At 41.3% G+C, this 17,162-nt stretch overlaps 1 protein-coding gene across 1 annotated transcript; it reads left to right on the forward strand.

The window, feature by feature from the left end:
• The first annotated feature begins 1,821 nt into the window (after positions 1–1,821).
• On the forward strand, positions 1,822–9,518 carry ifngr2 (interferon gamma receptor 2). The gene is made up of 7 exons (XM_080785609.1): positions 1,822–2,033; positions 2,593–2,704; positions 3,758–3,915; positions 4,086–4,231; positions 5,045–5,201; positions 6,360–6,511; positions 8,564–9,518. The coding sequence occupies exons 1-7, from the start codon at positions 1,994–1,996 to the stop codon at positions 8,657–8,659; spliced, it is 861 nt and encodes a 286-aa protein (XP_080641735.1). The 5' UTR covers positions 1,822–1,993; the 3' UTR covers positions 8,660–9,518.
• Positions 9,519–17,162: the final 7,644 nt, after the last annotated feature.

Genomic DNA, 17,162 nt, shown 5'->3' on the forward strand with positions numbered 1-17,162 from the left:
AATGAAGCTCTTGGAAGGTTTAAACCTTGGAAGGTTTAACACTTGGCATACTTGAAGCTAGGATATGCCTCTACAGTCTACAAAAAAAAATGCATGTCAATATCTGAATGTCAATAGTCAAGATTCAAGGATTCTTATTGTCAAACCAATATATGTCATATAGGGCTGAAATTTCGTTTCCCTCTCATCCACGTACAATAAAACAAAGCAGGTAACGGTGACAATAACAGCAATAGTGCAACAGATTAAAAGAAAGTGCAACGATCAATATGAGATATAGTCATTTGAACACACGTACCTACAATAGGCGGAAATGTAAATCTATTATAGAATGTCTTCTTTACTTTGTAGTGACTTTAAAATGGATTGTCATAGCAACACATATGAGGGCGTATGAAAGGTGTGGTTCTACTGAATACAGCAATACCATTTGTGTAAATGTAGCTTGCATACTTGTGGAGTTATGCCACTAAATGTATATGGTGTCCCAAATGGGGACAAAACGGTCCTAATCAAATATCACACAAATTAGTTTTATTTTGACTTAACTTTAAAGGGTGGAAAAATAATAACAAACCCACTTGAGTAGAAGTCCCTAAAATGTATCAAATGTCCCAAACTTGAGAAATTGTGAAAGAATGCAGCTTCAACAATAGTGCAGAGAAATGCATGCCTAGCTACTAACCAGGCCTACTATACTATTATTAGCACATCTGGATGAGGGAAACCAAGCTCAATGCTCAAATGTATCCTCATAACAAGTTATTAATTTCTGTAGACTTGATATCACTTAACATATTTGGTTACAGTCAAGTTATACTACAGTATTTGGCTCCACCTGCTCTATCTGCATCTTATTGCCTATGTGTGAAATGATTAGAAGGAACATCTCAAATCAAGTAGCTATTTAGCTAACTGGAGTGTGACCTAGCTTTAAGTTCCATGTAGTGTAAACAAGGCTGTCCAGAAGTCTACATTGACAATAGCAGAACACTTTCACCAGAATGGAACAGAGCCTGAATTAGTATCACTTAAGTTGTAACAACATGTTTACTGTGCATAGAGCCTAACAATAGTGTACACACAACATAGTAATACTGTGCAAATTATGAGGTGTATCTTTTTTAATTTACCCGAATGGAGTGTGATGTAGGCCTACTAATCTTTGTATCATCTTTGGCAAACATAGAAAAAGTAAAGAAACAAGATCCATAATATCAAAATCCCACAGCAGAAAGCCTTCAACACATACTAAATGTTACTCAGAGTTGATGATGTTCAAAAAACATGTTGAGCAAACTACTCCAGTAAGACCAACATCAATGAGCAAATGTTGCACCAGTCTCCAAGAAGACTAGACAAGACGGTCTAGACAGATGTTTGGTCCGGGGACCCCTAGGGGTCCTTGAGAGAGTTCCAGGGGGTCCCCAGCTAAATTATATTTAGGAACCAAATGGGTCTGTAACTCACTATTTTACAATATAAATTGGGGTCCCAGAGATAGAAATGGCAAGGGACTAATGCATGTCAAACTGGGGGTCTAATTGAAATTAAACAGGTTGAGAATCACTGCTAGAGCCATACAAATCTTCTCTTATGGTGGTCCCTGGCATTATCTCTTCAAATGGGGGTCTGTGGGCTAAATATTTGGGGGTCCTTGACATGAAAAGGTTTGGGAACCACAGACTGCAAGAATATAATTAATTCCACAGAGATCCACATTCCAAGCTAAACAGAAGGTGGCAGTATTGCAACGACTATGGATACCACCAACCACCATACAACTCCAAGAAGAACAGTTTAGGATTGGGACATAACGGAAGTCATGGGAGTGTCGCTCTCATTTTCCGGGAACTTATGCATGAATAATAATATCCATGTTTTGTGTCTTTGTGAACTAATATAGTTCGTTTCATGATCTATATGGGGTTTAATTGTAATGTTCCTCTGCTTCTGAAATGCTGCGTCTGAAATGTAATACTTAATTCACATCATGTACGTTTTGCTGTGGATTTATGTGATTGCGGTTCGAGGTAAAGTATTATTATTGTTTCTAACTATACTACCTTTGCTAGTAAGATATAGGCTATCGTAAATTAAAAGCTTCGTCGCTTTCAGAAGGTTATAGTCGTATGGTTCACATGACGCTCATATGACCGTCATGTTTCAGGTGGTTGTTTTTCTTAAAACCACTGCCAGTTGCTGTTGTATTACACTATAACTACGTTTCATATAATACATGAAACACATGTATACATGTATACACATGTATTATGATGTATTATATGATGTAATACATCATAATACATGTGTAATGCATGCTGCTATTGCTAATAATGATATGCACCGCCACCGGTATGTATATCACAGCCATGATTATAGGGTTAAAGAAGCACTAACTTGATTTTTAAAGGGGAGAACAAAGTTTGCACATTTGAGTGCAGTGGCCTGATCATCTGTTTTGTTTTTCTTCATGACTGTGTGTGTGTGTGTGTGTGTGTGTGTGTGTGTGTGTGTGTGTGTGTGTGTGTGTAGCACTTTATGTGCTTTAATAGAATAATAACTTATTGTCAATTGCCTTGTCTCTCCCAGTCCATTCAGAGGAGCTGGCATCGCCACAAGATGTCCATGTTAACAACTCGCTCCTGATGTGGACTCCTGCACATCAACACAATCATGTCGCCTACACTGTTCAATTCCGGAGGTACATCAACATACAGTATCAATGTCATTGTCACCTACACTGTCTGCAAACGATATACAGTACATGGAACCACAAACCCTGGTGTAGTGCCGTGTTGCAATATTGGCAAATCTATGCTCCATCGCATGACGTAGTCGCTTGCAGACTAGTTAGAAAGCTACACTGTTGTGTGTGATGGAGTTTAAATTGAGCTTATGGATCTCCTGTAAGTAAGTAGCCACCGTTACGGGGCCATTTGGCCCATAGGTCAGGAGCCTATCTCCTGTTTCTGTATAGTGTGAGGACGGTGGCTTGGTGTTCAGTGGCATATGCAGGAATTACATTTTAGGGAGGCAAACGTACAATCGTGGCTGGCCCGGACCACCCGTGGGGGGACAAAAAACCAACAACAACACAAGTATAAGCAATGTTTGTATTTTTATTCTAAAACAAATGCACAGTAGGCCTATGCAGCATTACAGAGGTGAACCTGCACAAATTACTGAGTCAATTCAACATTGCATTAGAAGTAATGAGACTTTGCTTAAATTGAGTGGGAACACTCAATTTTTGTCAGGCTGTACTAACTTAATTTGCGTCTTTTCAAATGCATTTTGTGGTTGCACAATCAGAAACACTAAACAGGTTTTCAAAGAGATTGTTCCTGCCAGGCAAGTACAGGTGATGTCCAATCCACTGCCCATTGATAGCTCTGGTTTGGTGTTTGGTGTCAATTATGTTTTTCAAATGGAGTTCAGGAGGCAGCTGCCTCCCTTGCCTCTATGGTAATTGCGCCTCTGGCTCTGGTTCAAGTACTACATACCTCAGCCATACACGTACCTCCTTCACATGATGTCACAGGATTTACGGCCAATCCAGCCCTTGATGCTGACTGAGTGCCAAGCAGGGAGGCATTAGGAACCATTTTTATAATCTTTGGTATGTCCCAGTATCAGGGCGGACACTCTAACGACAAGGCCACTGAGCTGGTGCATTTGTACTCCTGTGAGTGAATCACGTTATTCTTAGTTTATTTTAATGTATTCATGACTGAGGTTTGTTTTTCATTCTCAGCTCTGAGTCTCGCTCTAATACGTGGAAGGATGTCCAGTCCTGTGTTGAGACAGCGCTTACTTCCTGTGATGTTACAAAGTATGGCTGTGTGCAGCTGAGGGTGCAAGCACACACACACAACCTGACCTCTACACCTGTTGAGGCCTGCAGTATACTAGGTATTAAGTGTATTAAGTGTGTGTGTGTGTGTGTGTGTGTGTGTGTGTGTGTGTGTGTGTGTGTGTGTGTGTGTGTGTGTGTGTGTGTGTGTGTGTGTGTGTGTGTGTGTGTGTGTGTGTGTGTGTGTCATTATCAATGAATTGTACTCATATCTTATACTCTCCTCCAGGTGACTCCTGTGGCCCATCTGTGTATGCGTTACGTACTCTGCCGGGCATCCTGTCTGTAACTCTGAGCAGTAACCACAGACTGATGCTGCATCACACATTTGCTAAATACAGGGTTTATTATGGTCTGGAAGGTCAGCCACTAGAGGTGAGACACCTCACAGCTTTATTCAAAAGAACATTCTTACCTTTATCTTAGGGGTTGTGTGTGCACGGAAATCATTTTATGAGTAGAGGAGCGCTTTGGATATCATGTCCAGTGAGTGTTTAATGTTTATTAATGCCCACAACGTTGAAGTGATCAACCATTGCTGTGGTCTTGTCAGCTGCATTACTAGGACAAATAACCTATAATCATGGTTTATTTTGTTGTACTAATGTAGTAATGGTTGTAGTAATGATTCAAAGTTGGTTTGTAAATGACCATAGTCGGATGGATCAAGTAGGATTAAAATTGGCGTGGCAAAACAAATTTCTTTTTGAAGCGTGCTGGAATGCTGGATACCCTTCCAAAAACGCCAAGAGTGCTGAAAGGTAATGCTCGGCGCTTGGAAAAGTATTTTTGCCATAGAAATTCATGCAGAAAGGTGGCTTAAGGCTCATACATAGTCTGGATTTTCGGTGGTTAGGTGACCACCGAACTACAACATGACGTCACGAGCCGCGGTGAAGAGCAAACCACCGCCACCACTCTCTGTTTTTACTCACCACCGCTCAACGATATTTCAGCTCCGGTGGTCAGCTCACCACCGGAGCGGTGGTCACCTCACCACCGAAAATCCAGACTATGAATAGGCCTTTATACTCCAGGCTTCCCAAAACAAACTATATGTATGCAAAACAAAACTGATTATGGTTGCTTGCATTGTGATGCAAGTTGGTTTGGATAATGTCTTAAATGTCTAAGTGTGTAAAATCAAAGTCAATTACAGGATCTAATATTCATCTACTGTCCATACAGGAATATAAAATACATGCTCCAGACTCCAAATCTTCAGTGAGTATCAGAGGGCTGGATGAGGGAAAGAGCTACTGTGTGTATGTCCAGATTGTCTTATACGACACGATAGACCTTGGTCCTCCCAGCTGTCCAGAGTGCATGGTCATACCAGAGTCAGGTAAGCTCAGATTAAAGCCATATTAAATCAGTTTGATTGTTATTCAAAATACAATTTCTTCCGGTTTTTATATTGTTTGAGGATCATACTTTTACTGTACTTTTTCGTACTTTTACAAATACAGGTTATGTTCTACTTGCTTAAAAGGGCATGCCCACTTGCCCAAAAAGTAAATTGTCCATTATACAATTATTTATAGAAAAAAACGATGGGTTATAGCCCATGTTTTTTGAAATTTTGAAAAAAAAAGTTAGCCTCGTTTCTCATCATTTTGGACCGTGGGCTATAGCCCATATCGTACGGCATACTATGGCACGCCGTTTTTCATCATTTTTGAGGATTTGAAAAAAATGAAAAAAACGATGGGTTATAGCCCATGTTTTTTGAAATTTTGAAAAAAAAAGTTAGCCTCGTTTCTCATCATTTTGGACCGTGGGCTATAGCCCATATCGTACGGCATACTATGGCATGCCGTTTTTCATCATTTTTCATCATAAATGTAGACGTCTAAATGTAGACGTCTAAATGTAGACGTCTAAATGTGTACGTCTTCTCTTATGGGGGTCCCTGGCATATCTTTTCAAATGGGGGTCCACGGGCTAAGTAGTGTCAATTTGGGGGTCCTTGACATGAAAAAGTTTGGGAACCACTGCTTTAAACACTTTAACACTTTATGAACATGAACAAAATAGATGTGTCCCCCCTGGAACTCCCTCAGGTACCCCTGGGGGTCCCCGGACCCCACTTTGGGAACCACTGCCCTAGGGTATGTACCCTCACAAAAACATGCAGTCATTCTGGTCTCTAAACTACGCCTGATGGAGGGGAAAGGAACTGATCGGAATTCCTTCCACACGCTACGTCCGGCCGGTTAAGGCTCGTACCACATAGGCTCTGACGCCTGACAGCAAGTCCTGGTTCCATTCCCGGCCAGCGCAGATCTTAACTGCATGCCACCCCCCGACTCTCCCTCCCTGTTTCCCGTCTCGCTACACTTACGTTAGGGAGTGCAGAGTGTAGTTTTGGGTGTGTCCACTTGCACACTGTAGGTGTTCATGCCTGCATTGTTCATGTGTGCAGGCATGTGCTTACTGCTTACCGGTATGTGTGTGTATAATATATGTATTCGTGTGCTTTTTTTTTCTTTCTTTTTTCTAGATGAAAAGCTACAGCAGGTTAAGATAATCGCATCAGTGTCCTGTGTGATCATAGTGGTGGTTCTGTCGGTGGTCATGGCGTATATCCTACTGCACCAGCAGAAGAGAATCAACGGAATCAAACAGTGGTTCAAACCTGAACCCATGCCAAAGGTAGCTTCAATAATACAATACCCCCCCCCCCCCCCCCCCCCCCCACACACACACACACACACACACACACACACACACACACTATTGCAACCTCAACCAAACAGATTTTGTAGGTAATTTGATTAATATATCTGGAAATAGAGGGTTTGTGGAATAGAAATGAGTAGTGATCGACCAATTATGGTTTTTCAGTGGTCAAAAGTGTGTGTGTGTGTGTGTGTGTGTGTGTGTGTGTGTGCGCACACACACACACACACACACACACACACCCCGGTAGGTATGTATGATATGTTTGCATCTAATAAAGAAACGGTATCATACAGACACAAAACAACACACAGAACCGCCCTGGCTGGTAGTTGTTGACCACAAATCTACAAGAAAAGAAAATGGAGCAATGTCAAACATAGATGTATCAATTAAAGGGAAATGGAGGGTATTAATGGAAAATGTAATCTAGAAAAGTTAAATGTATTCTAGTATGAACATAGAAGGTATTCCATATCACAAGTAAATGTCACTAAATCATTATGTAGGATGCTCCACAATATATTGGCACGGACAAGGGCCTGTTAGGAAATAACAAATGTGTCCATCAAATGAAGTGTGCACCAAGGGACCCAGGTGGACATCACCAGATTAGCGCATGTCCGGTGGTTTACGACGGAGTGGCACGCCAGGCAAGGTCATAGCGTGCCTAGTCTCGTGTAGCCAGACTGTTGCCTTCCACAATTGTCAGATGTTTCCGGTTATACAGTCCGGAGCACGGGATCATGAGCACGCCATGAAGTGGAAGTTAAGCTTGCTGCTTAGCAGAAATGGATATTAATAAAATATATGTAAAGATATTTTTAAATGTATTTATTTGAGCATAAATGCCAGCTTCCTCACTCAGATTTCAGGAGGTGTAGTTCCAGACTATATAGCATTCAGGGATTGTGGAATAGTTGTCTGGCTATGCGAGACTATAGCGTGCCTAACCAAACTACACGGTGGGGACCAGTGGACAAACACCTACTGATGGCGTAACTACCAGTATTTGATTAGATTTATTTTAAAAAGCATTTAAAACCACATGGTTACATCAGCATTTGAGGATTTTCACAAGAAAGTCCAGGAATGTATTTCCATTGAGGTCCTCACATTTAACAGATTAAAGGACAACTTTAGTTTTTTTTCAACCAAGGTTCATGTTTTAGGTTGTTATTAGAGAAACTAAAAGGTGAGTGTTCATTTTCTTTCATTTGCGGCTTTCTTTCGTTTTAGGGATAATGTGACAAACTGACATATTGAGCCTATACACTCAGCATAAGCCCCGGTTTCCCCCAGTAGGCTACCTTCACATTCAGTAGATCCTGTGATCTTCTGTGGCCAGATGTAATTTCCTGGTGTTTATTAGGACTATAGTAAACCGTCATTTCCTGGTGTTTATTAGGACTATAGTAAACCATAAAAAAAGAAATCACCATAACATTAAAAAAAGACATATTTAGCCCCATGCTCGATTGCCCCCCCCCCCCCCCTGTCAAAAACAGCCAAAATCCCTAAAATGAAAGAAAGCAGTAAATGAAAAAAGATTAACACTCATCTTTTATTTTATCTAATAACAAACATGAACAAAACTTGTCCTTTAAGCTAAAAATAAACATGACAGTAACTGTACATGACATAAAAACAAGTGCTACCTTATCTAATTCTATCCTATACTAGTAATGACCCTCTATAGGGGAACCTTTTCCAATAGACATGTTTTTGTCTGCTGTTTAAAACACCTCAAATTGGTTTGGTCAGTTTGACACCCGTTTCGAGGTTGTTCCACTGTGTGGCTCCTATGTAAGTAAATGATCCTTTGCCCACTTTATTCTGGAAAGCAGGAGGCTTCACATCTGGCTCTGGTGAAATGGTTGTGTACCGCTCTCTCAGTAAATGTGGCACATACCTAAATCCCTAGGGACCAAGATAAGCCACATGGCCATGACATGGCGAAAGTCTATTGCTAAGTATATCTAAGTCTGAGTGCTCTGTTTTATGTTTCTCTTCCATGTCCCATAGTGTCTCTGTAGACTCCAAGACCACCAACTTCCACTTATCGCCATTACCCCTCAGGAGGACCAGTGTGACCGCATCTCCTTCACGGTCACACATTAGGAACAGGGTTTGACGTCCGTCCAGGAAACCTGATGCCAATCAGTCTCTGGGACCTTTCTGTTCAAGATCCTGAACATTTACTATAAGCCATAAATTGGTCCGTCTGCCAAAAGAATTACAACAACAAAAACACAGTTATCCTGTGGAATAACACATGGAGTCAGCAGCCGGTTCCTTTCATCTGACAGTGAGGAGTTGAACAGGGAGAGCATAACGCATTGTCGAGGTTCACTACTAAGTGACTCTCCACTGAACAGTCGCATCGAACAACCAGCAGGAGGTGCCGGTGAAGCAACAAAAATCACCTGGTGGCTTTACCCTGTGAATACTGACAATTGAGTTTGTTGGGGTGTCGGTCAGGGTCAATCAAGGATTGCAATAGGAACCGACCATATGGACCTAAATATTTTTGAGTGGTGCAACCACTCCAAGGAACAGCAATGTCTGTCCACTCCTAACCTATGTGACTGTGACTATGTTTAGAGTCAGAAACAGAAAGAGAGATAGTGTTGCACTGTTGCCTGATAATTACAGAGAGAGAGAGAGAGAGAGAGAGGCAGGGGAGAGGGGAGTTATAGCATGCCGTTTTTCATCATTTTTGAGGATTTGAAAAAAATGAAAAAAACGATGGGTTATAGCCCATGTTTTTTGAATCCTCGTTTCTCATCATTTTGGACCATGGGATATAGCCCATATCGTCTTGTCTAGTGTCGTCTTGCCCAAGGACACTTCGACATGTAGGACAGGAGGAGGTCGAGCCGGGATTCGAACCGCCGACCCATGGATCATTGGACGGACCTGCTCTCTACCTCCTGAGCCACAGCCGCCCTATAAAACAATAAAGTTGTATCGTATCGTATCGTATGTGACTTTTATCTGTTATTGACTTGTATACGCAGTGAGTGGAGAAGAGCTTTGAGGCCTGCTGTGCAAACTCAAAGTCCTCCATGATACACTAGACTCTTCTTCCACCCCCTCCACACGCACGCACACACACACACACACACACGCACGCACGCACGCACGCACGCACACACACGCACACACGTCTGTCCCGCCCCCTCAGAGCAGAACACCGACCGTTGCTTAGCAACGTCCCTGCTGAGTGCAGCCCAGGTGGCGGGACAGGGGTTTGGCTTCCGCATTAATTACAGTGTGTGTGTGTGTGTGTGTCTGTGTGTGTCTGTGTGTGTGTGTGTGTGTGAAAAGAAAACCCACCATTGACACCACAGAATTTTATTCCTTGCAGCAGTCAGAGAGAGAGAGAGAGAGAGAGAGAGAGACTATGAAACCATGAAACCATGATGTACACATTTTACACCTCTACACACTCTAAGCTCTACAAACCCTCCGCAAACCTAGTCCCCATATATGGGGGACATGGGGAGAGCTACTGACTTGCTCCTTTACACCTGACAGGGGGGAGTTTCCCCACGTAGCGTGTGGAAGGAACGCGTTATTCCAACCAGTTCCTTTCCCCTCCATCAGGCGCCCCGGCTGGGAGGTATAGTTTAGAGACCAGGATTACTGCATGTTTTTTGTGAGGGTATACCTACCCTAGGGGACACGGGGAGGACATGTGAGGGTACCTACCCTAGGGGACACTGGGAGAACATGTGACACTTTCAGAAGGACAACTTTAAAGCAGCACAGAAATTCCCCATGATTGTGTGCCTCAGTGGCACACAATCATGGGGATTCCTTTTGTGACTTTCGCCTTTATTTTATATGGAGGGACAGTCAGTGGTGTAAACTTTATTTATATAGCACATTTCATACATAAAATGCAACTCTGTCACATTCTGTCTCTCCCTCAGTCTCCACACTGGCCTCCCATATCCCATTCCAGCACACCCAGTTCCATTTACACACCTGTCAACTACCTAATCAGCCCAGCAGTGAACACTTCTCCAATCAACCTGCTCACTATAAAACTGGACTCAGTACAAACACTCATTGTCAGTTCATAACCTGTGTCACAGATGTCCTGCCTGTTCATGTGTTGACTTTGATGTCATTCTGATTCATGCCTGATTCCTACCTGCATTCCCCTGTGTAAGATATCTCGTAATTCTTTATTAAATACTTTATTATTATACTCTAGTTTGTTGTGACTTTGCTCCTGGGTTCAACTCTGTCTGCATCCTTGACAACTAAAGTACTTCACATATTAAACTTTATTTATATAGCACATGTCATACATAAAATGCAACTCAAAGTAATAAAAAATAACAAGCAGCGGAATGCCAGAAACAAAAAGTAGGTCAATCTACAATTAGCAAATAAAAATAGCAATACAAAGTAAAACATTAAAAATGGTAAGGAAATTTGTATTGGATAATACATTTTAAATTGATATTATTAGATATTCAACTTTATTGACATTTATAATTAAATTGGTGTCTTTACACTGTAGAATCCATTGTTGTTTGTTTCTGTTGCTTAACTCTGTTGCTTTAACTACATATAAGTGTCTATTTGTTTGTCTCTAAATGTTTTGATGAATTGAACAATGCCCTTTGTTCAATTCATGCCATACTATAGCACGCCGTTTTTCATCATTTTTGAGGATTTGAAGAAAATTCAAAATTTCAAAAAACATGGGTTATAGCCCATCGTTTTTTGAATTTTTGAAAAAAATGTTATCCTCATTTTTCATAATTCTTGAACATGGGCTATAGCCCCTACCCTACGGCATACTATAGCACGCCGTTTTTCATCAATTTTGAGGATTTGAAGAAAATTCAAAATTTCAAAAAACATGGGTTATAGCCCATCGTTTTTTGAATTTTTGAAAAAATGTTATCCTCATTTTTCATCATTTTTGAACATGGGATATAGCCCCTACCGTACGGCATACTATAGCACGCCGTTTTTCATCATTTTTGAGGATTTGAAGAAAATTCAAAATTTCAAAAAACATGGGTTATAGCCCATCGTTTTTTGAATTTTTGAAAAAAATGTTATCCTCATTTTTCATCATTTTTGAACATGGGCTATAGCCCCTACCGTACGGCATACTATAGCACGCCGTTTTTCATCATTTTTGAGGATTTGAAAAAAATGAAAAAATGAAAAAAACGATGGGTTATAGCCCATGTTTTTTGAAATTTTGAAAAAAAAAGTTATCCTCGTTTCTCATCATTTTGGACCGTGGGCTATAGCCCATATCGTACGGCATACTATAGCGCGCCGTTTTTCATCATTTTTGAAGATTTGAAAAAAATGACAAAATGACAAAAACGATGGGTTATAGCCCATGTTTTTTGAAATTTTGAAAAAAAAAGTTATCCTCGTTTCTCATCATTTTGGACCATGGGCTATAGCCCATATCGTACGGCATACTATAGCGCGCCGTTTTTCATCATTTTTGAGGATTTGAAAAAAATGACAAAATGACAAAAACGATGGGTTATAGCCCATGTTTTTTGAAATTTTGAAAAAAAAAGTTATCCTCGTTTCTCATCATTTTGGACCATGGGCTATAGCCCATATCGTACGGCATACTATAGCGCGCCGTTTTTCATCATTTTTGAGGATTTGAAAAAAATGACAAAATGACAAAAACGATGGGTTATAGCCCATGTTTTTTGAAATTTTGGAAAAAAAAGTTAGCCTCGTTTCTCATCATTTTGGACCGTGGGCTATAGCCCATATCGTACGGCATACTATAGCGCGCCGTTTTTCATCATTTTTGAAGATTTGAAAAAAATGACGAAATGACAAAAACGATGGGTTATAGCCCATGTTTTTTGAAATTTTGGAAAAAAAAGTTATCCTCGTTTCTCATCATTTTGGACCATGGGCTATAGCCCATATCGTACGGCATACTATAGCGCGCCGTTTTTCATCATTTTTGAGGATTTTAAAAAAATGACGAAATGACAAAAACGATGGGTTATAGCCCATGTTTTTTGAAATTTTGAAAAAAAAAGTTATCCTCGTTTCTCATCATTTTGGACCATGGGATATAGCCCTTATCGTATGGCATACTATAGCATGCCGTTTTTCATCATTTTTGAGGATTTGAAAAAAATGAAAAAATGAAAAAAAACGATGGGTTATAGCCCATGTTTTTTGAAATTTTGAAAAAAAAAAAAACGTATCCTCGTTTCTCATCATTTTGGACCATGGGCTATAGCCCATATCGTTCTAGTCAGGGTTCTAGTCTCCTGAAGAACATTTTCACTGTCCATCTAAATTCTAAAAGGCTGGTTAAATGAGACATGGGCTATAACCCATCGTTTTTTTCATATTTTCATTATTTTCAAATCCTCAAAAACGATGAAAAGCGGCGTGCTATAGTATGCCGTACGATATGGGCTATAGCCCATGGTCCAAAATGATGAGAAATGAGGATAACTCAAATTGTCGTAGTGGTTAAGATGTTGGCTTTCCACGTGGGAGACCAGGGTTCGATTCCTGGCTGTTACACTATCATACAAAAGAAGATCTCAACAGCGCTAAGAAAGATCTGATTAATATGATGCTGTGTTATTTAAACTTTACTGAAGGCTAACGAACAAAAGATCACTTCAAAATTACCAGGAGACTTTGCCTGAGAGTGTCTGACTGATGGTGCAGTGGTCTAATCATCAGGGTTTCAGTACAGACATTCCATGTTCAAGGCCTGTTCCTCCTACAGCTCAATGCTGCAGTAATTTGAACTTTTCAAGGCTAGAATAAAAAATAAAAACTCAAAAGCACCCGGAGACATCTGCTGAATGCCCAAAGGTGCCGTGGCGTAATGGTGTGAAGCGCTTGGCCCGATGCCTCTGCTACAGTCAGTTGGCCGGTTCAAGTCCCATGTCATGACATCAAGTTGCTGGTGGACCATCGGGAGTTCCTCCTACAGCTCAATGCTGCAGTAATTTGTACTTTTCAAGGCTAGAATAAAAAATAAAAACTCAAAAGCACCCGGAGACATCTGCTGAATGCCCAAAGGTGCCGTGGCCTAATGGTGTGGAGCGCTTGGCCCGATGCCTCTGCTACAGTCAGTTGGCCGGTTCAAGTCCCATGTCATGACATCAAGGTGCTGGAGGACCATCGGGAGTTCCTCCTACAGCTCAATGCTGCAGTAATTTGAACTTTTCAAGGCTAGAATAAAAAATAAAAACTCAAAAGCACCCGGAGACATCTGCTGAATGCCCAAAGGTGCCGTGGCGTAATGGTGTGGAGCGCTTGGCCCGATGCCTCTGCTACAGTCAGTTGGCCGGTTCAAGTCCCATGTCATGACATCAAGGTGCTGGAGGACCATCGGGAGTTCCTCCTACAGCTCAATGCTGCAGTAATTTCAACTTTTCAAGGCTAGAATAAAAAATAAAAACTCAAAAGCACCCGGAGACATCTGCTGAATGCCCAAAGGTGCTGTGGCGTAATGGTGTGGAGCGCTTGGCCTGATGCCTCTGCTACAGTCAGTTGGCCGGTTCAAGTCCCATGTCATGACATCAAGGTGCTGGAGGACCATCGGGAGACGGTGCTCTCTCCCCCTGTTTCCTGAGATGTAACGGTTGGGGCTTATGTCTGAAAGAACCCTGTCCAGCTAATCTTTTACTATGAAAATGTCCAATTTAACATACTCTTACCACCTCTCAGTGTGCCATTTTCCAACTGGCCTGGAAGCCAGACATAAAAGAGGGACTTTCCAACCAAGTTTTGGGCCACCTCAATTTCCCAAATTTGCAATTTCCGCAATTTGCAATTTCCAATTTCCAATTTCCGCTATTTGCAATTTCCTCAATTTCCGCAATTTCCAATTTCCCAAATTTGCAATTTCCCAAATTTGCAATTTCCGCAATTTGCAATTTCCGCAATTTCCGCAATTTGAAATGTTCAATTTCCCAAATTTGCAATTTCCGCAATTTCCGCAATTTTCAGTTTTTCATTGTCAAATTCATATAGTCACAGACTATTCTGTCAGATGATGGGCCAAAATGCATTGCTATTTCTTTTTAAAAGTTTGACCTAATTCTTATCTGTAAAACTTTAGGTGGACAGGGTTCTTTCAAACATAACCCCCAAATGCTACTTTTCAGGAAACAGGGGGAGAGAGCACCGTCTCCCGATGGTCCTCCAGCACTTTGATGTCATGACATGGGACTTGAACCGGCCAACTGACTGTAGCAGAGGCAACGGGCCAAGCGCTCCACACCATTACGCCACAGCACCTTTGGGCATTCAGCAGATGTCTCCGGGTGCTTTTGAGTTTTTATTTTTTATTCTAGCCTTGAAAAGTTCAAATTACTGCAGCATTGAGCTGTAGGAGGAACTCCCGATGGTCCTCCAGCACCTTGATGTCATGACATGGGACTTGAACCGGCCAACTGACTGTAGCAGAGCCAACGGGCCAAGCGCTCCACACCATTACGCCACGGCACCTTTGGGCATTCAGCAGATGTCTCCGGGTGCTTTTGAGTTTTTATTTTTTATTCTAGCCTTGAAAAGTTCAAATTACTGCTGCATTGAGCTGTAGGAGGAACTCCCGATGGTCCTCCAGCACCTTGATGTCATGACATGGGACTTGAACCGGCCAACGGACTGTAGCAGAGGCATCGGGCCAAGCGCTCCACACCATTACGCCACGGCACCTTTGGGCATTCAGCAGATGTCTCCGGGTGCTTTTGAGTTTCTATTTTTTATTCTAGCCTTGAAAAGTTCAAATTACTGCAGAATTGAGCTGTAGGAGGAACAGGCCTTGAACATGGAATGTCTGTACTGAAACCCTGATGATTAGACCACTGCACCATCAGTCAGACACTCTCAGGCAAAGTCTCCTGGTAATTTTGAAGTGATCTTTTGTTCGTTAGCCTTCAGTTAGTAAAGTTTAAATAACACAGCATCATATTAATCAGATCTTTCTTAGCGCTGTTGAGGTCTTCTTTTGTATGATAGTGTAACAGCCGGGAATCGAACCCTGGTCTCCCACGTGGAAAGCCAACATCTTAACCACTACGACAATTAGAGTTATCCTCATTTCTCATCATTTTGGACCATGGGCTATAGCCCATATCGTACGGCATACTATAGCGCGCCGTTTTTCATCATTTTTGAAGATTTGAAAAAAATGACAAAATGACAAAAACGATGGGTTATAGCCCATGTTTTTTGAAATTTTGAAAAAAAGGTTATCCTCGTTTCTCATCATTTTGGACCATGGGCTATAGCCCATATCGTACGGCAAACTATAGCGCGCCGTTTTTCATCATTTTTGAGGATTTGAAAAAAATGACAAAAACGATGGGTTATAGCCCATGTTTTTTGAAATTTTGAAAAAAAAAGTTATCCTCGTTTCTCATCATTTTGGACCATGGGCTATAGCCCATATCGTACGGCATACTATAGCGCGCCGTTTTTCATCATTTTTGAGGATTTGAAAAAAATGACGAAATGACAAAAACGATGGGTTATAGCCCATGTTTTTTGAAATTTTGAAAAAAAAAGTTAGCCTCGTTTCTCATCATTTTGGACTGTGGGCTATAGCCCATATCGTACGGCATACTATAGCGCGCCGTTTTTCATCATTTTTGAAGATTTGAAAAAAATGACAAAATGACAAAAACGATGGGTTATAGCCCATGTTTTTTGAAATTTTGAAAAAAAAAGTTAGCCTCGTTTCTCATCATTTTGGACCGTGGGCTATAGCCCATATCGTACGGCATACTATAGCGCGCCGTTTTTCATCATTTTTGAAGATTTGAAAAAAATGACGAAATGACAAAAACGATGGGTTATAGCCCATGTTTTTTGAAATTTTGAAAAAAAAAACTTATCCTCGTTTCTCATCATTTTGGACCATGGGCTATAGCCCATATCGTTCTAGTCAGGGTTCTAGTCTCCTGAAGAACATTTTCACTGTCCATCTAAATTCTAAAAGGCTGGTTAAATGAGACATGGGCTATAACCCATCGTTTTTTTCATATTTTCATTATTTTCAAATCCTCAAAAACGATGAAAAGCGGCGTGCTATAGTATGCCGTACGATATGGGCTATAGCCCATGGTCCAAAATGATGAGAAATGAGGATAACTCAAATTGTCGTAGTGGTTAAGATGTTGGCTTTCCACGTGGGAGACCAGGGTTCGATTCCTGGCTGTTACACTATCATACAAAAGAAGACCTCAACAGCGCTAAGAAAGATCTGATTAATATGATGCTGTGTTATTTAAACTTTACTGAAGGCTAACGAACAAAAGATCACTTCAAAATTACCAGGAGACTTTGCCTGAGAGTGTCTGACTGATGGTGCAGTGGTCTAATCATCAGGGTTTCAGTACAGACATTCCATGTTCAAGGCCTGTTCCTCCTACAGCTCAATGCTGCAGTAATTTGAACTTTTCAAGGCTAGAATAAAAAATAAAAACTCAAAAGCACCCGGAGACATCTGCTGAATGCCCAAAGGTGCCGTGGCGTAATGGTGTGAAGCGCTTGGCCCGATGCCTCTGCTACAGTCAGTTGGCCGGTTCAAGTCCCATGTCATGACATCAAGTTGCTGGTGGACCATCGG

Source organism: Protomyctophum bolini (assembly GCF_963924005.1).
Source record: "Protomyctophum bolini genome assembly, chromosome: 16".
Taxonomy (NCBI): domain Eukaryota; kingdom Metazoa; phylum Chordata; class Actinopteri; order Myctophiformes; family Myctophidae; genus Protomyctophum; species Protomyctophum bolini.

Coding starts and splice junctions, on each gene's coding strand:
- ifngr2 (XM_080785609.1), top strand. CDS start 1,994: ATGTACGTTTTGCTGTGGATTTATGTGATTGCGGTTCGAG. Junction 2,705..3,757: donor TACACTGTTCAATTCCGGAG/GTACATCAACAT, acceptor TTTCATTCTCAG/CTCTGAGTCTCGCTCTAATA. Junction 4,232..5,044: donor TGGAAGGTCAGCCACTAGAG/GTGAGACACCTC, acceptor CTGTCCATACAG/GAATATAAAATACATGCTCC.